This window comes from Nothobranchius furzeri, chromosome 10 (assembly GCF_043380555.1).
Source record: "Nothobranchius furzeri strain GRZ-AD chromosome 10, NfurGRZ-RIMD1, whole genome shotgun sequence".
Lineage (NCBI taxonomy): Eukaryota > Metazoa > Chordata > Actinopteri > Cyprinodontiformes > Nothobranchiidae > Nothobranchius > Nothobranchius furzeri.
The window spans coordinates 34,146,182-34,174,139 of record NC_091750.1 but is presented as its reverse complement, the minus strand read 5'-3'; the positions used below and the strand labels follow the sequence as shown (position 1 = coordinate 34,174,139).

Sequence of the window (27,958 nt, the reverse complement as noted above, 5' to 3'; positions counted from 1 at the left end):
CAGCTTTCCCTCACTCGTGAACAAGACCCCGAGATACTTAAACTCCTCCTCTTGGGGCAGGACCTCATCCCTGACCCGGAGAAGGCGTTCTACCCTTTTCCGAATCAAGACCATGGTCTCAGATTTAGAGGAGCTGATTCTCATCCCAGCTGCTTCACACTCGGCTGCGAACCGCTCCAGCGAAAGCTGAAGATCACGTTCTGATGAAGCCAACAGGACCACCTCATCTGCAAAAAGCAGAGATGGTGGACCAGAATCTCCTCGAAGCGTACGGAAGTCTTGCTCCAGACTTTAAGATTTGACACATAAAAAAGGTTTTTAACATTTGCTCTAACAAATGAAAAGCATCAACTTTCCCAGATCTGATGGGCTGCTTGTTTTCTAGTTTCTGGGTCTTGTGCATAAATCCGAGTTTTTTATTATCAGCACCACGAGAAAAAGGCCTGATCCACTTTTTCTTTCCTAATGTTTCATGACTTTGGTCTCGTTTCCTGATCGATGCTTCTTAGTCAATGTTCGTGCTTCCATTTACCAGGAATTTAAAAGAAAAGCCAATTATGTGGGTATTAATAAATACTTGTTACTGCTTTAACCTTTTCCACCTTAAATTTTTAATCAGGCCTTAAATTTAAAATCTTAACATAAAAATTCTATCTGCGCCACCAGCCTGTGCTGACAGGCCCAAATTCTTTCTAAACCTCTCCTGTGATGAAACAGAACACCACAAAAAGAGAAAAGTCTATTTGACAGTCACATTTATTAAATACGCTCCACATGCATGCAGTATACACAGAAGGAATTAAACATTCATGGCTGTTCCTGTCTCCAAACCAAACCTGCTTTATGACATGAAGGTAACTGATGCAAATCCTGATGGATGAGCTGCCTGTGCCGTAGACCTGACGATCATCATGGATGAGTGTATGAAGTGTTCTGTGCACTTATGAAGTGTAAATAATAAATTCAAAAACAGGGTTCGCTCTTTGTTGAAGTCGGAGGTCTTAGACGTCTTCATCAGCCAAAATATTGCAGAAACAGCTTTTTGTTTGTCGTTTCTCTTTTTCCAAGCACCATTAGATGTCCGAACATGTCGTTTTTGAAGGTATGTATCGACCCGTGGTTCTGATTCTTCTTCATCCCAAAAAGATTAGAGAAGCTCATACAGGAAGGAGCTCAGGAGGACTCTCTCCGTAGCAGAACTTGGCCTGGGGGTTGCGGTAGGTGTTTTCATGTTGAACGCTCTACAGGAAAAAGGAAAATATCCTGCATAATTTCAAGTATTTCACGATTAAAGCTCCGTTTCAAAATGACTTTGTGGCGTACTTGTGAAGAGGTCCTACACTTGGCCAGGCACAACTCAAAGTGATCCTCTACAGCTGTGAAAAGATTCTGAAAACCTTTCGCTGCACGGTTCAGGAAGCGCTCGAGAAGGGGTTGCTGTAAGAGGACACAGAACGCATTAGGTGTAAACACAGATTGTAGTCCCATGATTTCGTAGCCTGAGTGTTTCAGAATGACACAACCAGTCACAAAGTTTACTGCCTCACTGTTCATGTTCGTGTGATTCTTTCATTTTGACCACAGTTGCATAAAATGCTGAATCAGAGGGATTCTTGTATTTACTGAACCTCTTTTTAAAGAGCAAGTCACCCCCAGATCAACTTATTTTTTTCCTGATAAACTATATGAATGTGTGTCTAATCGTGCTGCAGACACGTGTCGTCAATAGTTTTGCACTTTAGTGCATTTTAGTTACAATTTAAATATTCTGCCTAAAACTGTCAGTGTTGCACCGTCGTCAGGCAAAAACTCAGCACTGCTTTTGAATTTAAATCTGCCATCGCTATTAGCTAAGAGGTACACTATGATGTTAGATGGTACATTATGATGTCACAATTTCGTGAGTGTGTATTTGTTACAGGCTCCGCCCTCTCGGTCTGCTTGGCAACAGCATTAGTTGCATTTTTCAAACAGGAAGTGGGAGTTGAGTAAGAATCTGGCAGGGGTGACGCTCTTTAAAGAGCAAGTCACCCCCAAATCAACTATTTTTTTCTGATAAACTATATAAATGTGTGTCTAATCGTGCTGCAGACACGTGTCGTCAATAGTTTCGCACTTTAGTGCATTTTAGTTAAAATTTAAATTTTCTGCCTGAAACTGTCAGTGTTGTGCCGTTGTCAGGTAAAAACTCTTCACTGCATTCAAATTTAAATCTGCCATCGCTATTGGCTAAGAGGTACACTATGACGTTAGATGGTACATTATGATGTCACAATGCCGTGAGTGTGTGTATTTGTTAGAGGCTCCGCCCTCTCGGTCTGCTTGGCAACAGCATTAGTTGCATTTTTCAAACAGGAAGTGGGAGTTGAGTAAGAATCTGGCAGGGGGTGACGCTCTTTAACAGGATGTCGCACATAGCTGGTTAAAGCTAATAATCTTTCAGATTTCTGATGTGACAGATTACCTTATCGGGCTGAAGGCAGCAAGACACGCAATACTCGTAGATGCTACAGCATCCGTTGGCCAGGCAGCTTTTACAAATGTACTGTCTCGCACTGGGAGCGTTGACATTACAGCAGCTGTTAACCAGCAGGTCTTTTCTCTCACAGACATAACCTGTAAAACATTAGCACCGACGCTGAGTACCATCATAGTCAATTACTGAGTCATAGGCGACGGTTACATCATTTACCAAGCTCGTCTGTGATCAGCGTCTTGCCCTGAATGGAATTTCTGCACTGAGTAATCTGTCGGCTGCTGTTGCCCAGATTAAAACGGACCTTCCAAGGGATGCGCTGGTCTGAATCTTTAACCTCTAGGAGCGTGCGGTCCCGTATGGCCCTCTCTTCCTGCAGAAATCCACAGGTGTGTCAAAAAAAAACTGAAAACGTCCCATTATTATTATTTTCCTGTCAGGATGTGAAAAGTGTTAAATATTGAAGACAGAGCAGAAGGCCTAAGGTTTTATGTACATTTATAAAGCAGACACTTCCATCCAAAGTGAAATGGCATTATTATAATTGTTAACCTAATGTGCACGCACAGATAAGGTGATCTTAAAGCTACTTACTTTAATATTTAACATTAATGAATAGAGCAGAATGCCAACTTTAATAGACATCTTGGTGTTTTGCATAGTTACATACGAAAATGACTAATTCCATGCAACATGGAACTAAAGGTCAAAGCACGCGCTGAGGTGCGAGTCTACCTGTTTGAGTGTGCTGGTGAGGAAGTAAATAAGGGAGAGTCCGAAGACGACCCCCAGCACCCAGCGCTTCCTCAGTAACCTCCGCAGCACCATCATATCATGACCTTTTGGGTGAAAATCCAAGTAACCTTCACGCTGCTCAAAAGTTTAAACTCCTCAACTGTCTTCAGTCTCAATCAACGCATAAAAATTGATTTTAAAATCACAAAAAACAGTAAATATAGTGCCTGCTGAACTGGAATCAGCTCGTCCTGTCGGTCCAAAACAATTAGCTCTAAAAACAACTGCGGGCTACAGACACATTATAGCTAACCCATGTTAAGCTTACGACTTGCAGTTATTTAAAATGAACGCTATGTGTTCGAGGACACTTACATTTAATGTAATTTATATTGTGACTTAAAACAGCAAAGGTGACAGAAGTTAGCAGCGTCTCATCGTAAAAGCCTGTTTTGTTAGCCTGCTGCTAGCTAGATGCTGCTAGCCTTCGCCTCTCGCTGATGCTAAAACGGAGCTAAAAACAGATTTCAACATGGCCTAAAGATTATGCTTAGTCTCTCATGTAGAAAAGCGACTCTATAATGTCAGCCACAACATTTAACAAGTAATAACGACGTAAGTTTTCGTTTCCTAGCGAAATTTGACATGAAGGATCAATAACAAAACACGGACGTGATCTTTATGGAAGACCGACGCGTATGGCATGCCGTTGAAGCATTGAAGCATACATTCAAGTAACTCTGTGTCTCTCTTTTTAAAGTTAATTTGATCACATATTAGCCTGCTACTAGCTAATAGCATAAGTCTTGACACTCCCAGTCAAAATGACTGACTAACATTAAATGAAATAGCTATGTTAGAAGATAGCCATAATTACACTCCTTTTAGCTTGTATTTCAGATTCCATTCTCCCTTTTGGATGGGATGGATGCATTTAGTATATGTGTTACAGAAAGAACAAGATTAGGAAAAAAACATAACTAATTGTGAGTTTCGATAGATTTAATATAAACAGGACAATGCTGAAATGTTCATTCGACTTGGAAGTCACCGTCTAACTATTATATGACAAATCGTGTTGCTAATTGTGACTGGAGCCGTAACCCTACGTCATACCGGAAGTTATTTTTACGGTACATCCTTAGCGTCTGTCAAGCTATGTGGTTTTATGCTCACTATGGAAGGATTTGAAGCAAGTTGTCGTTCACTGCGCTGACTCAGGTAATTATTTGTCTGATTAAACCAAGCTGCTGATTAGCGATGGGTAGATGAGGCCTCGTGAAGCGTTTAGGCACGTTACCCAAAACTGTCTGTTATTGTCAACACTGTGTCACTGTTTGTCTTCTGACACCGGCTGGATTACAAACATCGCTGCAGGCAGACCGAATAGCGAAACTCTACTGACATTTTCAGGGGTTGGATTGCGTGCTCATGATTTGGAGCTATATAATCAATTTTCCTCTGGGATTAATAAAGTATTTTTGAATTTGAATTGAATAAAGAAACTTGAATTAAATGAGGTCAGATTTTAAGACCAGTGACGTCTTAGCGCCGCGACAAAAGACTGTCCAAAGAGTGCTCAGGTTTTGAAACCCCCGATTCTGAGAGCAAGTACGGCGTAGTCTCCTCACCTCAATCCCAAGATACACTGCGGGATATCACACAGATAGATATCAGATACATGAGCGTTTTTTTGGTTTTCAGTACCCTAAATTACTCATAACACGACGCTAATGTTAGTTGATACATTGGTAAGAGGTTTTAAGCTTAAAGAGCAAGTCACCCCCTACCAGAGTGTTTGAATGTTTTAAAAATGCAACAAATGCTGTTGCCTGGCGGACCGAGAGGGCGGAGCCACTAACAAATGCACACAGGCCCTTTCTCAACATGCATACTTGTCCGAACTTGTGTACTCGTGTACTTGTGAAACGTCATCAATGCTGGCCCAAGGACTGTTCCAATCCTAAGTATGTATAATTGCAAGTTTGCTCAAAGTTCCCGGATGTGTTGTTGCTCCACCCATTGTATTGAGGCTGCATAAATATGTCCTTCTGCAGACTTAAGCCTGGGGCACACCGGAGGCAATACGCGCAGCAATCGTGCCCGAAATTTTGAGGTCAAGTGCTCACAAAGGACACGCTGCTGAGTGCTTCTTGGAAAGTCGAGCGATAGTCACAACATCTACACAACACAACATCACATCTCCAGGGTTTCCCTTACATAGGCGTAGCCGTGGCGGCCCGCCATGGCTGAAATCCCACCGCCACGCCTACAAGATCCCAAGTTTTTCAGGGTTTTTTTGCGCTGTTTCCCGAAGAAGCAGCGGGAACTACTATGTTGTCGCTTGTGATCACAGCCGGCGGCCAGCAAGGAGGAGCAGGCAGGGCAAGGTGAAGTTACAGCATAAGTTACTGAGTTTAAAATTAGAAAGGTAGCAGTGGATATAATGCTTTTTGGTGTACATGTTTCAATAGCATTAAGATAAACGAGTGTTGACAATCTTGACAGGTTTCGGCCAGGTTTTCCTCCCCCCACCAGGCTAAGCATCACTTATTCATGTAAAATTTATTTATTTTTTCATGTCTGACTTTAACCGCATCTAATACTGTATTACGATGTGAGCGCAACAGCGACAACTTAAGATCGATGTGTGAGCAGCCTGAGAGGTTGGGTGTTTTCATCTGAACCCTTAAAACCTCCAGCAGGCTTCGCTGCACTATTGACGTGTTAGCGCGCAGCGCTAACAACTTAGCGACATGACATGTCTCGGAGAAAATGTAAAAACACGTTGGACACTTCTTCTGAAGCAGGAAAATAACACTTCTTCTTAAAGAGCAAGTCAACCCCTACCAGTCTATCTCCACTCCCACTTCATGTTTGAAAAATGCAACAAATGCTGTTGCCTGGCAGACCGAGAGGGCGGAGCTTCTAACAAATACACACAGGCTCACAACAGCATTGTGACATCATAACGTACCAGTTTACATCATAGCATACCCCTTAGCCAATAGCGGTGGCAGATTTAAATAAAAATACAGTGCAGAGTTTTTACTTCTTAAGCAGAGCTCGACGTATCCTCGGCTCGTTCACCGCCGAGCCGTTGTCGGTACAAGATCTGCTCGGGGTCCGTCGACTGCCGATGACGTCAAAGTAGTTGACTGGCTGAACATGAACCTTACGGAATTACGTAATCACCTCATCGGCAGTCGTAGGACCCCGAGCCGATCTTGCACCCGAGCAGATCCTGTACCGACACCGGACTGAGCTCGATAACATTGACCCAGCACAGCCACTGGGTCGCTGGAGCTGCCCCGTGACTGCCTGATGGAAATCCAGCGGGTTTCATCAGACTCGTAAAGTTTCTTGTTTTTGCTGGGGACCCCCTGTATTTTACCGCTCCCTCCTGCAGTCTTCCCCTATTAACATTTAAAATGATTCTGTAAATTTGTGTATCAATAGAAAAAAATCTGCCTCTGCCAGCTGCAGTAAATGCAGTCTCCAAATAATAAATAAGAGGTGCATTCATCTGTGTATCTCCTTTGATCCGCATTAGTGATATTCTCAGCACCAGAACAGTGAAGCAAAGAAAGATTCCTGAGTTTGTTATAATTTTATTTATTAGGTGCATTTGACCTGTTCTATTTCTCTGAAATGAGATCAAATTAGTGCTTCTATGGGTTGTCTTCTCTCTGCACTAGAAAATTTTACTTTATTTAGAGACGTGGGGGAAACACTGAACTCTACTGTTTATACGTGATCAGACTTACCGTCGTGTTTTGTGATATTCAAATTCATTAAAAATGGGTTAGTACGCTATTTATTTGAGTATTTTAAGATTGATAGTACTTTAAAGTTATCAACACTGCTGCTGGGTTTGTGCCGTAAAGCCGTTCTGCGTCATAATGCGTGTTGTAAAGTACTCCACAATGCTGTACACAGCCACGGTGCTTGAGATGGAACTTGCGCCTTTCTTCAGCGCCTAGGCGCAGCGCTTCTGGGACGTGGCGTTTCCCGTGTGCCCACTCTCATTAACTTAAAGGGCTTCTAAGTTCTATTTAACATGACAGCACAGGCGCAGCTCGTCCGCCTCCGGTGTGCCCCGGGCTTAACTCATTCACTGCCAATGACAACTAAAGTCGTCATTTGCATTTTTTTTTACTGTGTGGGCATCGGAACGAGCCCCCATACCGTGAGAACAAACATCCCAGCTCTAAAGCCGGTCTTCATCCGCGTACGTCACACACCACGTGATCGGGAAGCAGAACATCCGTGTGTTAGGAGATCGTTTTGGGCCGCTGCTGTAAAAAAAGTGAGGAAACGTGTCTGCCGATCTCAATTCAACAAAGGATTGTGAAAGAACGGATAACGCTCAAAACGCGCAGATTCTTCCTGGTGTAAGAGGTGAGTCTCCGCTTTGTTTTGGTTTTTTTGGCGTCAACGTCATCCTAGCACACAACGTTCTGTGACTCTTTAAAAAAACAGTAAAAACGGTGAGAAACGCTGGCAGCGAATGAGTTTAGGACAGCTGAGTTTCCCATAATGCATTGCGTCACAAACAGTTAAAATGGTAAATGGTCTGTATTTGATATGGCGCCTTCTAGAGTCCTGGAACCCCCCAAGGCGCTTTACAACACAACCAGTCATTCACACATTCACACACTGGTGGTGATGAGCCACGATGTAGCCACAGCTGCCCTGGGGCGCACTGACGGAGGCGAGGCGGCCGAGCACTGGCGCCACCGGTCCCTCCGACCACCACCAGCAGGCAACGTGGGTTAAGTGTCTTGCCCAAGGACACAACGACAGCAACAGACTGAGCGGGGCTCGAACCTGCAACCTTCCGATTACGGGGCGAGCTCTTAACTCCTGTGCCACCGTCGCAAATTCTGAATGTTAGAGGAGAAAGCTAATAACTGTAATGTTTTACATTAGAAATACAAACAAAATAATATAAAGTTATGTGTTATTGTAAATAATTGTGTGTAAACTGTAAAATTTGCTGCGTGCGTTTGAGTTTCGCTCTTCACGTTATTCCAAAATGCTAATTAGCTAACCCCCTATCAAAATAAAAGCACCATAGTTCTGTTCTGATGAAAAATAAACTTTTTATTCATTAAAGAGCGAGAAATGCTAGTATTTTATTAGTTTGGATCAAAAGTGAGCCAAATATAATACAAATACGTTTTCTTTGTAATTTTGTTATTTAAGGAACAATCTAGACTTTTATTTTTATGTCAAATTGTTTTTTTTTAACTGTAGCAAGAAGCAGAGCTTGTTGCCTGGACACAATGGAGTACGGTTCTGTTCCAAAAGCCGTCCTCGTCCTCACGTACTCGGTAGTACAGACTTTCTAGTGTGCTTGCTAAGAACATGCTTGTCTAGTACACAAGAACGTATTGGCGTCCTTGAGAGACAGCCACACACAGGCTCACAACGACTGTTCTCCGGCAGACGATACGTTGGTAAGAGGTTTTAGGCTTAAAGAGCAAGTCACCCCCTACCAGAGTGTTTGAATGTTAGAAAAATGCAACAAAATGCCTGGCAGACCGTCCTAGTGTTCCTCTTAGCCAATAGCGATGGCAGATTTAAATGCAAATGCCCCTGACAACGGCGCAACACCGACAGTTTTAGGCAGAATATTTAAAGGTTGAAAATGGAACACTGACACTCTGGCGAACTCTAGTGTTCAGAGGTGGTATTGCAACAACAGGACTAATTTTTCCAGCCGTTGGGATGTTGGTTCACTGCTGACACGGTCCAGCACCGTGTTCAGAGACAAATGGTACAGGGTGAGGACTTTTACAACAGTATTTAACGTTAGAACGTCCTCTGGGGTCAGAATCAGCTGCCTGACTTGTCAAGTCTGCCATTTTACACAGTCCCAGCCTCGCCTTGCTGAGCAGACACTTTAGCGCAGCGGTGCCCTCTAGTGGCCGGTGGATGTGAACGTTAGCCCAGTGTCGTGCCTGAAAAAATCAAAATGTGATTATTTTGTTTGAAATAAAGCTTTTAAAGGAGAAACTGTACATTAATTCTGCACACTTCTAAACGCTCCGTGGAGGTTTATTTTTTAAATACAGCTTTTTATTAAAATGTTCCGTATTCTAACTAAATTTTAACTGAGATGCACTAAAGTGCCAAATCATGGACTACACATGTCGACAGCATGACTAGACACTCGTTTATATAGTTTATTCGGGGGTGACTTGCTCGTTAAATAGAAAACATGTGTGAGCTCCATTTCTGCAGCTTCTTCGTAGTGCAGTAGCAGTTGCTAGGCGACAGGAGGACATCTGCTGAAGTAGGGCGGGACAATTATTTAAGGCTAAACCGTCCATTGTGTTCAAATTCACAGCTGTTAACATCTGGTCTAACTGGTCAAGCCCAAGTCCCACTGTCCAGTTTACCCAGTGTGTGCTGGTCTGATCTGCACCCACCACCCACCGACCCCCCCCCCCCCCGCTCTGACAGCCGATGGGATGGCCAAATTTCTGCATGCATGACTCACATTGATGACATTCTTTTATGAATGTATGAAAGTTCAGGTGCAGAAATGTGGCATTTAACCTGCAGAAAATAGTATGAACATTTAAAAGGAATCCTTTAGAAAAGCAGCGTAGTTGATCTACATAACTAGGATTTAACGCTGTTTGCTAAATCCTGAGAAAGATCAAACAATTTGGCTTATGAGCTTATATTATACATAGATATCCACGGATATTTATATAATCGATAGAAGTTCATACACCAACTGGCTTGGTCTATATTTAGTCCAAAGATTAATATTTAATTTAAGAGATTTAAATTAATAGCAAAAGTTTATTAGTTCAGAAGACTTAAAGAGATCTTTGCTCGTTCAGGGACCAAATGTACACCACTCCTGTGTTTCATTTCAAAGAAGAGTCAGGTTTAAAAAGTTAAGAATTTATTACTAACAATTTAAAGATGACAATTTAAAAGACAATTCATAAATGACCATTTATAATACTTTAATATTAAAGCTTGGTATTAAAGCAACCTGCGTCTGGATGAAAACTAAAGTGAAGTGTGTGTGTTTGGATGTTTGGATGTAGTCTCAGAAGGTTTCTATCAGCGAGAGGAAACGCGTTCTGGGTGAAAGAGTTTGTTTTGCAGCTGAGCTAAGTTATTTAAAACAGGCATGCAGGCGCTATCTGTGTTCTACCTCACCGTTCAGACCACCCTCTGTTTGGATCCGGAGGTCAAGGGAGGATGTTGATCAGCCTCGGGGTACTCGGTCCAGTAGAGGAGACGTGGTACCGACTCTCTGGTCCTAGAGTTGCCGCAGGTACACAGGTAGATGGTTTTGCGTCTTAAATGAACTCTGAAGGAGTTTAGCGTCAGCTTGTTGCAGATGGCCTTTTTTGTTGAAGCAATTCTGTCGGCGTGACAGAAAAGCTTTTAGTGGAGGTTTCGAGCGGCCGACCCGATCCTCTGGGACTCTCGTTGCCACGGAGAGACTTTGGTGAGCTTTAGAACTGAACTTGAACTGAGGAGTTTGGTTTTAACAAACCTCAGGACACGCCCTCTCAGAGATAGAAAGCTTTGTTGTTATGGAACAAAGACATGCGAGAGCAGTTACCTTTGACCTGATTTCTGTGTCCTGCATGGTGTGTTTAAGTGCACATGACCTTGTTTATACTGTTAAACATAACTGATTATCATAAATAATAATTATTATTATTAACCAAAGAATAATAATTCATTTCAGTAATGAAATACATTAATAATGAACCATGATGATTATTTATGAACCTTGTAATAAGACAGTGAAGAGTTTATTAAAAATGATTCTTTTAAATCTTGAAGCGTCCCTCGTCTTGCGGCTGGAACAGCAGTCAGATTAAAGATGGTTTACAGCAGACTTGTGTCTCCTGTGATGGATAATCTGTAGATAGAAGTACAGTCAGGACAGCGTGACCCAGCTGAGGAAGTGTGACCTTTGGGTCATAAATGAGGCCATTCATGTCGCTACAGAAACAAAATCCTTTTGGATCAAGCAGAAACTGAGAGGAACAGGATGAAACAAGGAAATAAAACAAATAAAAAGAATGAAATGATGCCTCACGGACCACCTTTTGTTTTCTTTCTGGCTCCATGATGGAATAATTTAGCTATAAGATGTACTTTTTGGCGGAAACCCAACTTGTTGACGGATGGAGACGCTCCTCCATTTAAACACGGTTCTGCACTTCACTGAAAAGCGAAACAGCAGCGGCATCGGTCACGTTACTACTTCCTGAATGACACGCGCATCGATGCGGGCTCTGGCTCTTTGAGATAGATGCATGCACCGACGCATCAGTGCTGCTGGACCCATCACTGCTGCTGATGAGATGATGATTCATGTTGCAGGAGCGAACCATCATGTGGTGATGCCATGCAGCGGAGACACAGCAGCAACACGGATGGCATGCCCTCTGAAAGGTGGGCTAAGTAGCCTGCAAATGCTACTGTGCATGCACTTTCATCGTAGGAGAATTTTTTTTGTGCATTTGGTCCACAAAGCTCACCATTTGTTTGTTTGTTTGTTTGTTTACTCATCATGCACTGTATTTCTGTCCTGTCCAGAGTCCTTTAAAGTGATCAAGTACGTAGATGGTGGTCGAATGTTTATTGCATCATTTTAATGTTTGTTATCATCCTTTGTTTACTGACGGGGTCATATCTGAGACTTTTATTTTGAAGGTCAAAGCTGAGAACAGAATTCAGCTTGCTTCCATCTTCTGTTTGTTCCCATCCAGGACCCGAAGCCAAACTCTTGGATCGGAGAGCAGTCTGGATGAGGGTGGTGTGTTTGACTGCCTGAAGCCGGATTCCTCCACCTCAGCCCAGCAGATCTTCTCGGGCCTGGTGGGGGTCCCCTCCAGCTCCGTCTCACCGGCCCAGTTCCAGGCAGCCGGCTTAGTTTTGGGCTCCCCACCTGAGGTTTTCATCCAAATGGCTGCTTCTTCTAGAGAAGAAGGGGGAACCCATCGAGCGGAGGGCGGATCTTTCCTTGCCCGGCCACCGCCGCCGCACCACCACCATCACCACCACCACTTCCACCACCAGCCGCTGCAGCACAGGAACCCCTCTCTGCTCCAGCAGGCCACCACAGCGGCCAGCTCCGACAGGCACAGCTCCAGGGAGGAGGCCCAGGATGACCCGTCCACTCCGGCCCCGGCGTTGTCTGAGCTGAAGGCTGTGGTCAGCTGGCTGCAGAGGGGCTTCCCCTTCATCCTCATTCTTCTGGCTAAAGTCTGCTTTCAGCATAAATTAGGTAATCCATCCAGCATAGTAAAAACCAAGTGTTGTCCACTTGTTCAGTGATGATGTTCCCCTCCTCCCTGCAGGTATCGCTGTGTGCGTGGGGATGATCAGCACATTTGCTTATGCCAATTCCACGTTTAAGCACCAGGTGTCTCTGAGGGTAAGACGAACATAATCAGTTTTAAAGTCGGGTCAGACCCAGATGATCGCACATGCATGTAATAAACCATAAAGAAGATGTTCAATGTTTGTTTTTAACAAATCTCATTAAGGATCAGCGTTTTCCTTCCTGCAGAACACTTCCCACCTGAACATTTAGCCCTTCAACCAGAATCATCCAGGCATAGGTCGCGTTCTGGGTGACTTTAAGCTGCAGATGCTCATTTCTCTAAAGTTGCTCGGCTTTCCCTTCACTTTTGTTCTAGGAGCAGCGCTCTGTGTTTGCAGCTCTGTGGATCCTCGTGTTCCTCACCGGGAACGTCGTGTACATCTTCTACACATTTGGTCAGGAGGAGCTGCACAACAGGTAAACAAACATCTATCTTTTTGTTTTTTTCACCGTATCTTTCTTTGTGTTTCCATCCATCCGTTCGTGATGGACCCTAACCCAAACCCAAAACAAGCAGAAAGTAACTCTGAGAAACTTTTATTAGATAAGATCTGATTTTTTTAGAGATTAGAATCGGATGTTTATTTATTCTCACCTAAAATCTAGAAGAGTTTCGTTGTCATGTTTAAAAAACGTTTTGTTTCTGAATCATGAAAAAAAAAACAGCAAAAAAGTGTGGATATTTTTTAAATGAGATGCTGATTTTAGTGGGAAATGAATGAAAAACAAACATGAATACATCTAAAAATATTACTGGTACTTTTACTGTCGTTCTGTTGTGGAAAACATTGAATGAAAACTGTGAAAAGCTGCTTAAACCTGCATGTTTTAATTATTGTGGGCCGATCTATCTCACTAAAATGATCAGAGCCACGACAGAGTCATGCTGTGTACCGTGAGAGGAAGTGTGGAACAGTAACGCTGTTGCTGTTTGCTTCTTCATGTTGAGTTCAAATAAAATATGTACAAGAAATATATTAAATAATAAGAATATTATTAGATGTATATGTGACAGTGGTGTTAGGGCTAAAAGGCAGATATACGTGTTTTTTCTCATTACACTGGAACTTCACGTTGTCCCACATCGAGTGTCTCTGTCCCACATTTGGCAAGTTGGGATCTGGTCTCCCGAGTCTGTGGTGGTAACCGTTCTAGTGAATATTGTATTTTCATGTTTTTCGAGATTCATTGAGTAGTTTCCCTCCTTTTTTGGTGAAATGTTTGATGATCCAGCAGCAACATCCTTTTAAGGGGGTATTTTAAATTTGTTTCCTTCCAGCCTGATCTTTGCAAAGCCCAATCTCAACAGTTCTGACTTCTTCGATCTCATCTGGATGGTGGGAATAACCGACTTTGTCCTTAAGTATGTCACCATCAGCCTGAAGTGCTTCGTTCTCTTCCTGCCCAAGATCCTCATGGCTTTCAAGTCCAGGGTAAGGTTGTGTTATTTATTTATTTATTTATTTATTTATTTATGTAATGGCTTTATTTGTTCTTCCCATTTTTGTCACTTTTTACAAATAATTACCATCGACATATAAATATTGGACAATGGGTTTCCATAGACTCCAATAACACATTTTTTGAAGATAAATGGGAGGTGGCCACCACCGCCATTTTGACCGTGTCACAGGTTCCGTCAAGCCCAGACAATTCCACAAAAGGGAAGAGAGGAGGAGCTGAGGGTGGGGCTGTAAGGCTGGGATCAACTGACGACACCCGGTCGAACTAGCTACAAGCTAACCTGAAGCTAACGCGGAGGTGGGAGCTAAGCCAACGGAGGTAGCAACCTAGCTACAACCGGAGTTAACTGTGCACAACACCAGAGCTCCTGAGTCAGAGATACGCCGGGCTGACCGCTGGGTAGAACCGGGTGGAACACATCGGTCTCCCGAGAGCTCCACAAGCCGATAGTGGGAACCCAGCTCCACCAACATGTTATATTTCAACCCATTTTCTAAAGAGCAGCATTATGTTAAATGCACTGGGTTTTACCCTATTACATTTAAATTTCATGGTTAAACAGTACATGTTAAAATCTAAGCTCAGCTCGGCAGTGACCTAAAATACATAAATATAATTTTACTTACCGAAAAAATGAAGTGGAGACTCCTTGGACGCTCTATTAGTGCAATTAATGCCACAGCAAGTCATTTTGTCCAACAATTGCACAAAAAATATCCAAAAAAGAATACACAAACGCCCACGAAGGAAGGAATGCAGACAGATGCTGTGAAAACCTGACCAACCCTCCCCACCCCTGTAGCAGCCCACTTGGAATAACCACGCAAGATGCAGAGAGCTTCGACTGGTGCAACTTTAATCCTCTCCTTCTCTCACCTCGCATTATGACACCGTGAAAACTATATGAACAGAAAATACAAATCTCACAGTACCATAATATTTCCACAAATAATGCATAGAAATCATGTTTGCATTTTAAACTTAACACAAACAATTTTAGTAAACAAATAAGGAATTTTACATGAAAGTAGCCGTTTTTAGCCGTTATAAGTTGCAGTTCTTATTTAAATAAAATAATGACAGTTTCCTTCCATTTGAAATCAAATGAACAACTCATTTCACACTGAATACACCATCAGTCTCCCCCTACCTCCTTCTGCTTCCAAGGGCGCTAAGTTTGAGCTCAGCCTGCTAGCAGCCTATCTTCCACACTTCACAGTGATGTTCCTTAAACATGACATACAAATGGCTCAAATATGAAGCGAACCACTGTAAAATACCCTTTCACAAGTTTCCATGTAGAATATGACAAATAAATAACATATTTGCATGTTTTACCAACTCTGGAGCAACACGAGCATGTCGTTATGATGAGCCGGGAGCAGAATGTTTAACGTATACAACAGCAAGTAGTAGAAGAACAGGAAGTAGTAGAAGAAGAGGGGGTGCTCTTCAAAATAAAAGCACAAAACGTAAAGTGACAGAACTGCATTGTTTACTACGAACATCATTTGCTGCCATTTACAACCCCCACCCCCTGCCTTCGGATTGGTGGACTTCAGCCTGGCGAGGTCATCAACCTGCAGGAGTCAATGTACTCTGCGCTCCTCCTGAGATCTCCCTCCCACCTGTGACTGTACAGTAGATGAGCGCCGTAGATGGCTGCTCTCGCTGGGGGAAACAGGATACGCGCCTTCCTATTGGAGTCTCATGTTGTGTTGTAGGGCTGCAACAACGAATCGATAAATTCGATGAAAATCGATTACTAAAAGCGTTGGCAACGAATTGCGTCATCGATTCGTTGTGTCGCACAACTCTTCCAAAAGCGCCCCCCCTTCCCACCCGCCGTTGCGCGCAGACCAGAGCAAGTCAGATCAGTGCGAGGGAGAGCCGGCAGATCAGCGTGAGGGAGAGCCGGCAGACTTGCGCTGCTGCGAACCGGTTCCGCATTGTTGCACAGCGATCCAGGCAGCTGCTTCCAGCGCACGGTCCATTCTCAAAGTGGCGCAACCAAAAAACTATAATTAGCACACGATCGTTCATGTCCGCACATGTTCTCTATTTTCTGTCTTATTTGTGCCTGAAGCGCGCTACTGCGGAGCTCATCACCTGTGCTGTGGTGATGTCACCTCACGCAGCATCGAAAACGCGCTCTGCGCTTTTCGGTCAGGAGATCTTTGATCTGCTCAAAAGTAACTGATGAGGTGAAAAGGTAAGAATCCAGGCAACAGATTTTCTGGAGAATTATGAGGAGATGCAGGAAGATGAGAGACAGACAGGACAGGAAAATAGTTAAATAAAAACAAGAAAACAATACAAAGTGTTGAAAAGTCAAATGTACGTAGATTTATCTCCACGACACGTTTTTACCAGTAAAAAACAATAAGTTATACACATGTCATATTTATACATCTGATACAATTCAGATCACCTTCAAAACTCAGTCACACACCCAGGGCCGTTTCAAGACATTTTGGGGGCCAAGGCAAAATGCCCCCCCCCCCCCCCCACCCCATAACTGGGCTCCCCAGAAGCCTCTGTGTAATTCATGCCCTCTCCAGTAGTGTTAGTTATACGGTGTTTATAAAAGCCCCTCAGACATTACTGACATGTTCTAATATTATCAGATGAAAAACTAAATTATCAGACATGCTGTCTCATCTGCTGCTTTTCTAAACTTGCAAAAAGTAACAAAACCATTTGAAAGCCACTATTTGTGGATTCTCTGAAAGTTTCCATGGAGTGTGTGACAACTTATTTTTTCATTGATCCTATCGTCTAATCTCACAGCTGAAACAAGCATCCTTAATCATCTGTGCACAGGAAGCTTACCGATGCTGTAGTAAAACAAAAGGTATAATAATTTATTATTAATAAAACCTTGTTGCAGCACTAAAGCAGAAAAATTAGATTTTGCATTAAATATGCAAAATATTTACATATGAATTGTTTTAGAGCCCTTTAATTGGCAGAATCTGATATTAATTTAGTTCTTACAAAAAATGGGTCCCAACATGGTTTGTGTGGCGTTGCCATAGTGTGACGTCATAGGCACAGATCCCCTGTCCTCTTGTTTGGAAATGGAAATATGATCACCCTGTATTAAACAAACTGTCCACCCGGGCTTTTGCTCTGCACAGAGACGCTTCGCTGCCTACGACTGAACGTCAGTTGAGAGTCAGTCTCATGCAGACTGACCAATGAAGAGAGGGCCTCAAGTTAAGACCCTCTCCTCATTGGTCAGTCCACACGAGGTGGGTCAAAGGTTACTCTGGGCGGGTTACGTGTTGTCAGGCATTCAAGTATTGAGTATATTTACTGCATATTACAGTAAAATATTCTGTATGTGACCACATTATGGTGATCCTCGGGTCGTGATGATGGAGCCCTTGAATATTGTTGCCCAGGGTACAACAAAGTGTTAATCTGGCCCTGGTTCCGCCGTCACATTCCCGCAGAAACTGGTTGATCACACCGGGGCCAGACTACTAGCATGTGGTTTTACAACCACAATGTCCTCAGAAGCAAAAACGCTTTTAAAAGGGAGGGAGGAGTCCTAACTGTTGCTGCAGGCGTGTTGTGTGAGAGTGCAGTTATATACTGGTTAATATATTTTTGGGTTCAGTTGCTTTCATGTGGCCTAATGTGAGTCTATTTGGGATCATTGGAATGATCAGCAGCATTTCTTGATGTGACTTTATGGCAGTTGCCCAGGGCATCATCGCAAGGAGGATGGCATTCATTTACTTTTGTTTTATTTGGTATTTTTTCAGTCAGTTTTGGAAATAGTGATCAATTTTGATTAATTCACAGCCTATGTTTAATTACATTTAAAATAAATGTGAACAGATGAGATCAAACAAAACAGATGAGAATTGCCCTTAAGCTGTTTAACTTGGACCAAGCATTTTAGGTCACAGATAGATGTAGCTTAGGGTCTCTGTCTATACACCTTATAAGACAATTTAGGTGATGGCATGTTGTTTTTCTGCTATTGAACTGTTTTCTAATAATGTTGTGTTAAATAAAGTGAAGGAAGGAGAGAAATAACGTTTCCCTAGCAGTTTTTAAAAATTTCCCCATGTAATCCGATTAATCGATTAATCGTGTCGAGACCCCATCCGATTAATCGATTATCCAAATAATCGTTTGTTGCAGCCCTATTGTGTTGTCTGAAGTCTGTTGCATATTTGTTGAGGTGTTTTTTTACAGAGCAAAGCTGTCCTCCTGGTGGGAGGGTAGCTGTGAAGTGCCGTTTTTTTCCCCTCCTCCCGAATCGATTCCTCATGTAACCCTCTGATCTCTATTAAGGTAGCGCGACTCAGGGTTGCGAATAACCACAGTCACCAATTCTTGTCATGTGTCTTGCCCATGTATGTCTGATCCCTGAATTGTGTGTACTGAAACTCTAATTTCCCTCTGGGATTAATAAAGTATCTTTGATTGATTGAAACTCAAAATCCCGGAGCAGTTTCCAGGCCAGACCGAGGCTCTACTGAGGCCTTTCCACTGAGCTAGCTCTGTGGTCACGTGGGTCTGATGCTCATTAATTATACAGAATTTTAGGCTTTTAATACACTTAAACAGAAGAGTGAGAAAAACATTCACCCCCCTCAGAGTTGTCATGAGTGTAAACTAGATCATTTAAACCAAAAACATGTTCTGGTACCAGGCTGTAAACATGTTTATTTCTGCTGTGAAATTGGTATTTTTAACATGGGAGTCAATGAGGATTTGCTCGCTTCTGACACCAGCCCCTAGTGGATGAGGGTGGAACTGCAATGTATTTCATTTCCGGGTTTGCTTCAATTTTTCACCCGCATTGTGGGGGCTTGATAATGACTCATTTTATTTGTGCTTGAAATGTGGAAATTTCAAGAATCCTGACTAGCTCCAACCTCAAAACCCAAAAGGACTACCTGTGCATGAAATTCTGCGTTAACTGCAGTAATAAACTTTTTTATTTGAACGTCTTTCAGGTTTTTTTTAGGGTTTTATTTTGTCGTAATAATTCCTGATCGTTTTCAATGTCGTCTCTCGTCTCATTGCAGCTTCTGTCTACTCGCTTCATGTTTTCTGTTGTTCAGCTGAAGGTTTCGATTGTTCCACAAAAGCTCAAACTCCGAGCTGTTAAGAGCTCCCGATGTGGGGAAAAAGGAATTTACTGAACTATGATGGAAAACCTCTCGAGTGTAAAACGTGCCAAAGGGTCACAGTGTGAAGCTGTTCTGTATTCATAAGGTTTTAAACTCTGTGTGTGTGTGTGTGTGTGTGTGTGTGTGTGTGTGTGTGTGTGTGTGTGTGTGTGTGTGTGTGTGTGTGTGTGTGTGTGTGTGTGTGTGTGTGTGTGTGTGTGTGTGTGTGTGTGTGTGTGTCTACTACAGAGATTTCTAGAGCCTGAAGCAACATAACCACAAACACACAAAGTAATTTCCATACAGGTGCAGTTAATGCTGATGTGTGTGTTTGAGATGGGATGCACAGGAGGTGTGTGTGCGTGTGCGCGCGTGTGTGTGTGTGTGTGTGTGTGTGTGTGTGTGTGTGTGTGTGTGTGTGTGGTCAGGTTATGGAGTAGATTACATTTTCCACTGATAAACAAACCTGGAGGCAGATCAAAACTGAGCTCATTAGCCCTCCAGGAGTTAGAGAGGTTAGGTCATCCCTCTGTGGAGCTGGCCCATTACCTGTATCCTCCTATTACACACACACACACACACACACACACACACACACACACACACACACACACACACACACACACACACACACACACACACACACACACACACACACACACACACACACACACACACACACACGGGTTGTAAAGCTCAGCGTTTCTCTGTTGGACAGTTTAGAACCAAATGAAATGTTTACGTAGCGTTCAGATGTTTATTCTGTTGTAAAACTTGTGGGAAGGGATTTAATCAGGAACAAGAATCGTGTTAAAATACAAACAAAAACTTATATTTTAATCTTTTTTTTTCCAGAGAAGTGGTGAAACAGAAAGTTTCCCATCATCTTATGGTGCCGATGTACACGCGCAGAACCAGAACATTTATTTGTATTCAGACTAATTCACTTTGACTCTTCAAAATAACCATAATTTAAATACATTAAGACCTTGGAAATGCAATATAAATAATCAAGCACTTCAAGGATTTCAAGCACCTGTAAGAACTCTGAGTTCTTACAACATAAGTCAGATCAGATGTGCAAAAGGGAATATTTTTAATTTACTACTGTTTTTGCATGTAACACACACACACACACACACACACACACACACACACACACACACACACACACACACACACTTTAAAGTGTTCAGGAGTAAAAAATCAAATAGGCTCGCAATTTAGATGATTAATGAAGCAGATAAGAATGAAGTGCTGCCTAATCTAAAACATGTCACACACACACACACACACACACACACACACACACACACACACACACACACACACACACACACACACACACACACACACACACACACACACGGTCATAATTAAATAAAAAACAAGCAGGGAAATGCTCAAACAGCCTGCAGTGAGCCAGAGCTGCTGGCTTGAGTCCAAACTCTAAATTTGACGGTGGTGCGTGGGTGTGATGGACACGGTGGGATGCGAGGCAAACAGAACAATAAGGAAGATGAATTATCAGCTAGCAGAGGTCTCGCTCCCCTACCGTCCTCGGCTGCTTGTGCCTTTTTACCAACAGTCATCCATCTCTGTCTCTGCTCGCGCCTGAAGTCATTAAGCACGGGGCCATCGGGGAATCAAGTTCAATTGAAACGCCTCCGTTTTTAACTGTCCCCTGTTCACTTAACGCACTTCTGCAGCAGCGGGGACGGTTTCTCCTCTATGATTACGGTCGGGAAAGCCCTTCGGTGGCGGGCCCCCGTAAGGCTGGGCTTAACGTGGGCGCTGGGGCAGCAGGTGGAAAGAGGTGCTGCCAGTTTCCCTCGCAGTGAGGGGAGATTGCCTGTGCTGCTGAGATCTGGATGGCGGCCATGTTTGGGCCGGAGGTGTGCTGTTTTAAGCTTTTAATACCACACTGCTCTTCACTAGATAGAAGAAGGCCCCGCAGCTGCTGAGTTTATTCTGGAAGTCCGTAGAAAGTCTTGTGTTCATGTTTGGGGTTTAAATGGGTTTGTTCATCCAGGGGAAGTTCTACCTGCTGATCGAGGAGCTGAGCCAGCTGTTTCGGGCTCTCGTGCCCATCCAGTTGTGGTACAAGTACATCATGGGAGAAGATCCCTCGAACAGCTACTTCCTGGGGGCCACACTCATCATCATCTACAGCCTCTGCAAGGTACTCGACCCGTTGATCTGTACATTTATGTTGTTAGGAGTTCCTGGAAAAGGCGAGTCAAGCCAGCTACAGCCCTGGCTTTCCCACAATCCCTGGCGGGGCGCTCCTCTTGCCTCCCGACTGCTCTGCTACGCATGTCCTTGTCTGGTACCCCTACCTCCCTCCCCCCTCGACTCAGAGGTTCTCCGTTGGGGATTCGAGCCGCTAACCCCTCGTTCTCCCTCGAACGAATTCGCCTGACGCTCTTTTGCCACGTTGAGCTCGGCGTCCTTGTGACAACCTTGGAGCACTTCTGGATGGATCCCGAGCCAATCACTAAACCTGGGGCACACCGGAGGTGGACACACCGCGCCGCGCCGCACCCGCGATTTGAGAAGTCAAGTGGTCACACAGGACGCGCTGAAAGTCACGCGATAGTCACAACATCACGCAGGACTTGAGAACAGGAAGTGACTCTATTGTTTACACGCGATCAAACTTGCCGTCATGTTTTGTGAGACTAATTCAACACCAGTCCTTTAACCCTCCCACTGTCCTAACGGGTGTGACCCCGCGAGGAGCGAGCACCACCTCACCCCTGTCACGTGGACCTGAAGGGATAAACCATCAGTCCTGCTCAATGGTCACCTTTCCTGGTGGGGTCACCCCCGTTAGGACAGTGGGAGGGTTAAGGTCATCAAAACTGAGGTTCTGTTTGTGACGCGGTGCGGGCGCGACACGACGCCTCCGGTGTGCCCCGGGCTTAAGGATGGGACACTCACAGTGATTGGATGATGTTTTTCCAGGATTTTACGTTTCAGAGGCAACAAAAATTATGATTTTTTTAAATGTATTTGTTGCCATTGGGACTTGACGAGCATTTCAACCAATGTGGCAGAAAAGCTCCAGGTGAACGTCTCCTACTACACCTTTAAAGGTACCCACCTCCAAGTGCACGTCTCCTACTGCACCTTTAAAGGTACCCACCTCCAAGTGCACATCTCCTACTGCACCTTTAAAGGTACCCACCTCCAAGTGCACATCTCCTACTGCACCTTTAAAGGCACCCACCTCCAAGTGCACATCTCCTACTGCACCTTTAAAGGTACCCACCTCCAAGTGCACATCTCCTACTGCACCTTTAAAGGTACCCACCTCCAAGTGCACATCTCCTACTGCACCTTTAAAGGTACCCACCTCCAAGTGCACATGTCCTACTGCACCTTTAAAGGTACCCACCTCCAAGTGCACATCTCCTACTGCACCTTTAAAGGTACCCACCTCCAAGTGCACATCTCCTACTGCACCTTTAAAGGTACCCACCTCCAAGTGCACATCTCCTACTGCACCTTTAAAGGTACCCACCTCCAAGTGCACATCTCCTACTGCACCTTTAAAGGTACCCACCTCCAAGTGCACATCTCTTACTGCACCTTTAAAGGTACCCACCTCCAAGTGCACATCTCTTACTGCACCTTTAAGGGTACCCACCTCCAAGTGCACATCTCCTACTGCACCTTTAAAGGGACCCACCTCCAAGTGCACATCTCCTACTGCACCTTTAAAGGGACCCACCTCCAAGTGCACATCTCCTACTGCACCTTTAAAGGTACCCACCTCCAAGTGCACATCTCCTACTGCACCTTTAAAGGTACCCACCTCCAAGTGCACATCTCCTACTGCACCTTTAAAGGTACCCACCTCCAAGTGCACATCTCCTACTGCACCTTTAAGGGTACCCACCTCCAAGTGCACATCTCTTACTGCACCTTTAAGGGTACCCACCTCCAAGTGCACATCTCTTACTGCACCTTTAAAGGTACCCACCTCCAAGTGCACATCTCCTACTGCACCTTTAAGGGTACCCACCTCCAAGTGCACATCTCCTACTGCACCTTTAAGGGTACCCACCTCCAAGTGCACATCTCCTACTGCACCTTTAAGGGTACCCACCTCCAAGTGCACATCTCCTACTGCACCTTTAAGGGTACCCACCTCCAAGTGCACATCTCCTACTGCACCTTTAAGGGTACCCACCTCCAAGTGCACATCTCCTACTGCACCTTTAAGGGTACCCACCTTCAAGTGCACATCTCCTACTGCACCTTTAAAGGTACCCACCTCCAAGTGCACATCTCCTACTGCACCTTTAAAGGTACCCACCTCCAAGTGCACATCTCCTACTGCACCTTTAAAGGTACCCACCTCCAAGTGCACATCTCCTACTGCACCTTTAAGGGTACCCACCTCCAAGTGCACATCTCCTACTGCACCTTTAAGGGTACCCACCTCCAAGTGCACATCTCCTACTGCACCTTTAAGGGTACCCACCTCCAAGTGCACATCTCCTACTGCACCTTTAAGGGTACCCACCTCCAAGTGCACATCTCCTACTGCACCTTTAAGGGTACCCACCTCCAAGTGCACATCTCCTACTGCACCTTTAAGGGTACCCACCTCCAAGTGCACATCTCTTACTGCACCTTTAAAGGTACCCACCTCCAAGTGCACATCTCCTACTGCACCTTTAAAGGTACCCACCTCCAAGTGCACATCTCCTACTGCACCTTTAAAGGTACCCACCTCCAAGTGCACATCTCCTACTACACCTTTAAAGGTACCCACCTCCAAGTGCACATCTCCTACTACACCTTTAAAGGTACCCACCTCCAAGTGCACATCTCCTACTACACCTTTAAAGGTACCCACCTCCAAGTGCACATCTCCTACTACACCTTTAAAGGTACCCACCTCCAAGTGCACATCTCCTACTACACCTTTAAAGGTACCCACCTCCAAGTGCACATCTCCTACTACACCTTTAAAGGTACCCACCTCCAAGTGCACATCTCCTACTACACCTTTAAAGGTACCCACCTCCAAGTGCACATCTCCTACTGCACCTTTAAGGGTACCCACCTCCAAGTGCACATCTCCTACTGCACCTTTAAGGGTACCCACCTCCAAGTGCACATCTCCTACTGCACCTTTAAGGGTACCCGCCTCCAAGTGCACATCTCCTACTGCACCTTTAAGGGTACCCACCTCCAAGTGCACATCTCCTACTGCACCTTTAAAGGTACCCACCTCCAAGTGCACATCTCCTACTGCACCTTTAAGGGTACCCACCTCCAAGTGCACATCTCCTACTTCACCTTTAAGGGTACCCACCTCCAAGTGCACATCTCCTACTGCACCTTTAAGGGTACCCACCTCCAAGTGCACATCTCCTACTGCACCTTTAAGGGTACCCACCTCCAAGTGCACATCTCCTACTTCACCTTTAAGGGTACCCACCTCCAAGTGCACATCTCCTACTGCACCTTTAAGGGTAACCACCTCCAAGTGCACATCTCCTACTGCACCTTTAAAGGAACCCACCTCCAAGTGCACATCTCCTACTACACCTTTAAAGGTACCCACCTCCAAGTGCACATCTCCTACTACACCTTTAAAGGTACCCACCTCCAAGTGCACATCTCCTACTACACCTTTAAAGGTACCCACCTCCAAGTGCACATCTCCTACTACACCTTTAAAGGTACCCACCTCCAAGTGCACATCTCCTACTACACCTTTAAAGGTACCCACCTCCAAGTGCACATCTCCTACTACACCTTTAAGGGTACCCACCTCCAAGTGCACACTCTAAACTGCAATGTTGACTTTACACGTATCTTTAACCTTTTGTATTAAATTTGTCAGAAAATTAGATTAAAAACTGCTTTTATTTGCTGTTTGATAAAGTTGTCGGCTCTAATCCCATGGTAAGTAATTTGGAAAAAGAAAAAAATCCGGCACGTTGTTTAAATAGTTTTTTTTTTTGCTCTAAGGTGCCAAAAGCAAGCGACTCATTGGCAGAGCTGCAGCTCTCCAGGCACAGACATCCAAATTAAATAGCTGCTTCTGTTGCTCGTGCAGAGATAATCAGTCATGCAGGTTTTTACCTGATCCTGCAAACACGTGAAGAAACGTAACCTTCTGGTGTGCAGGTCAGCGTCCCGGGATTAACATAATCCCTCAGCACGCTTCAGAGTTGGCAGTTTAAGACAAAGCTAACTCGCTGATACGGTTAAATCCTTGTAAGAGTAAACATTGAGAGAATCTGTGGGAATAAAAGAAGAAGTTGCAAAACTTCCGTAGAAGGTCACAGTTCGGTCAGATTATTTTTAAAAAGGGAACCTTTACGTGGATTTAGGAAGCTGATGTAATGGAACCTGAGGGTGAATCCCTGGATGATGCAAGCATTATTTTTACAGTGAAATCTTTATTGATCTGCTTAAAAGCTGTGAATCAGGACCTTTTGCTATGAATCATTCAGCGGTTCTTGTTGACGAGGACCGTTTCCCATTTGCGTCGGTGTTCAGCCGAGGTGTTTTCCAAATCCAGCCCATGTTAGAACGCTGATCTCCTGCTGAGTCACCGTTGTCACCACGTTTGTTTAGACAAACAGAAAGCTGCAAAAAATGCAAATGCATAAAAATGAACATCATGGTTACATGTTTTGCTTTGTGATTTAAAAGCTTGTTGTCCTCTCTGATCGGCAGTCCTTTGACATTTGTGGACGAGTGTCTGCCGTACGGAAGGCCGTGGCCGTGCTCTGCAGCTCCCAGGTCAGACTCTGATAAATCAAATGTTCTTCACACATTCAGCGATGGAGGATGTTGTAAACAAGAAGAACTCACATGACTTAGAAAAATGCATGTGTGTGTGTTTGTTTTGTTTTTTAAACTCGTGTAGATCTACGGAGTGAGGGCCAGCAGTCAGCAGTGCAGCGAGGCAGGTGATGTCTGCGCCATCTGTCAGGCCGACTTCAAAGACCCCGTCGCTCTTATCTGTCAGGTGAGTGGCTGAAAAAATCAATTTAAAGTACCGATGATGATCAGTAGCAAAAACAGTCATTTACTGCCCCCTGCTGATTAAAGTGAGCAGTTAAGCACCTTTAGTCCACTGGTCCCCAAACTTTTCATCCTTTTACCCATAAAGGGCTGTTAAAGAAGTGTGTGAGCTCAATTATCCCCAACTAAAGGATAAGAAGGTTACTAATAATATGCAATTAAACAAAGATTAAAAACATTAACTTATATTTTACCAATTGTATCCATTTGTAATCATTGTTTTTAGCGTTTTTCTGCTCATTTGCATACAACAAAAGTAAAAATAAACGTTAACCTTGATTAAAGCTAAATGTATTACTCTGTGTTTTAGTGATAAAGCCTGAATCTGACTCTTTCAGTGACAAAAACTCTATCTGGTCTGCAATTGGTCATTTTAATACTTTAATTGCTCTGTGGTGTTAAAATAATCAGGTTTATATAATTAAAGTGCTCATAAAGAACCAGTTTTTGTTGTTTTATCTCTTATATTTGATTTTATTATTGAAAACAAGCCTTAATAACAGCGTTGGACACCAGCACGTTAAAAAACCACAACACCCCACTGGAGGAATTAGGGTTAGGGTTTGATCCATTAAAACCAACGACTGGTCAGGTGGGGTCTGGATGGAGTGCGTGGATCAGCGGCTGGTCGGGTTAGGGTTCCTGTGTAAATCACATCTATGGATGGAAACGTGAGTCGTTGTGTCCCTCTGCAGCACGTGTTCTGCGAGGAGTGCCTGTGTTTGTGGTTCGACCGCGAGAGGACGTGTCCGCTGTGCCGCTCGACCATCACGGAGACGCTGCGATGCTGGAAGGACGGCACCACCTCGGCTCACTTCCAGATCTACTGAACTCCAACGTTTGTGCAATCGGTTTGTTGTGTGAAGCAAACTAGACAACAGCGTGGTTAGAACGACAAACGAGCTGTTTTAATAGAAAGTTTTACTCAACTGACGTGATAAAATGTGCTTTGATTTATTGGGAAGTAGACGATATTCTCACGTACAGTTATTTTTGTTTTATTCTACAGCTGATAAATGTACTTTCAAATGTCTTTTTTTCATTTGAATAAAATGTCTTTAAAAGATTATTAGTAACACTTGAACACGGTAGAATTAAAGGACAGCTCCGCGTGACTTTGTTGAAGAAAAGTGTTTAATAAGATTGTTAGAAACCCATTAGAAATATTCCACAGATAAAAAAGCACAGTTGGTTTATAAAACACATGAATATATAAGAGTAAGCTTATTTCCAGGGTCACAGACAGCTTTAAAAACACAGGTCCAGCATTTGATGATAAAAACGTGACAGGTTGGTAATGTAAGCACACAGATTATCCAAACACTGTAAAAACACATATAAAACCATCAGTATTTACATGTTTGCACTAGCTTATGTGTATTTATAAAAGTACAGTGCATTCTGGAGCTTATGGTTTTCAGTGCATCACCTGCAGTCGCCTTAAATCCTGCAGGTGTGTTGATGCTGACGCTCCCAGAGAACATCCAGAGGCGCATCATTACTAAGGTTTTCCTCCGTGCTGCCAGGGGAGGATTACATCACCCTTCTGTTTTGTAGATGGGATGGCAGAGTGGGCTGGTCGCGCGGGGGAAGGACTGGCTGATTGTTCTGGTTCCTTCTGTCAGCTCCCACTGCCGCTTCTGCAGTCAGCGCGCATCTTCCTCAGGAGCGCATCTTCCAACTCTCCCGCATCCGTGGCTTTAAGTGCAA

General features: G+C 44.0%; 2 protein-coding genes across 3 annotated transcripts; one reads left to right on the top strand and one right to left on the bottom strand.

The window, feature by feature from the left end:
• Positions 1-738: 738 nt before the first annotated feature.
• spring1 (SREBF pathway regulator in golgi 1) lies at positions 739-3,902 on the bottom strand. The gene is made up of 5 exons (XM_015960545.3): positions 3,212-3,902; positions 2,693-2,849; positions 2,465-2,616; positions 1,324-1,437; positions 739-1,241 (listed from the first exon to the last, which is right to left on the bottom strand). Exons 1-5 carry the CDS (start codon positions 3,305-3,307, stop codon positions 1,158-1,160), a joined length of 603 nt encoding a protein of 200 aa, XP_015816031.1. The 5' UTR covers positions 3,308-3,902; the 3' UTR covers positions 739-1,157.
• A 415-nt stretch (positions 3,903-4,317) lies between these two features.
• On the top strand, positions 4,318-27,315 carry rnft2 (ring finger protein, transmembrane 2). 2 transcript variants are annotated; one of them, XM_015960547.3, is made up of 10 exons: positions 4,318-4,432; positions 11,585-11,656; positions 11,974-12,491; positions 12,565-12,641; positions 12,907-13,007; positions 13,870-14,023; positions 21,222-21,371; positions 25,898-25,963; positions 26,091-26,192; positions 26,944-27,315. In XM_015960547.3, exons 2-10 carry the CDS (start codon positions 11,610-11,612, stop codon positions 27,076-27,078), a joined length of 1,350 nt encoding a protein of 449 aa, XP_015816033.1. In that variant the 5' UTR covers positions 4,318-4,432; positions 11,585-11,609; the 3' UTR covers positions 27,079-27,315. The 2 variants fall into 2 exon arrangements, with proteins under 2 accessions (XP_015816033.1, XP_015816034.1); XM_015960548.3 differs by lacking the exon at positions 11,585-11,656 and having other exon boundaries at positions 4,321-4,432.
• Positions 27,316-27,958: the final 643 nt, after the last annotated feature.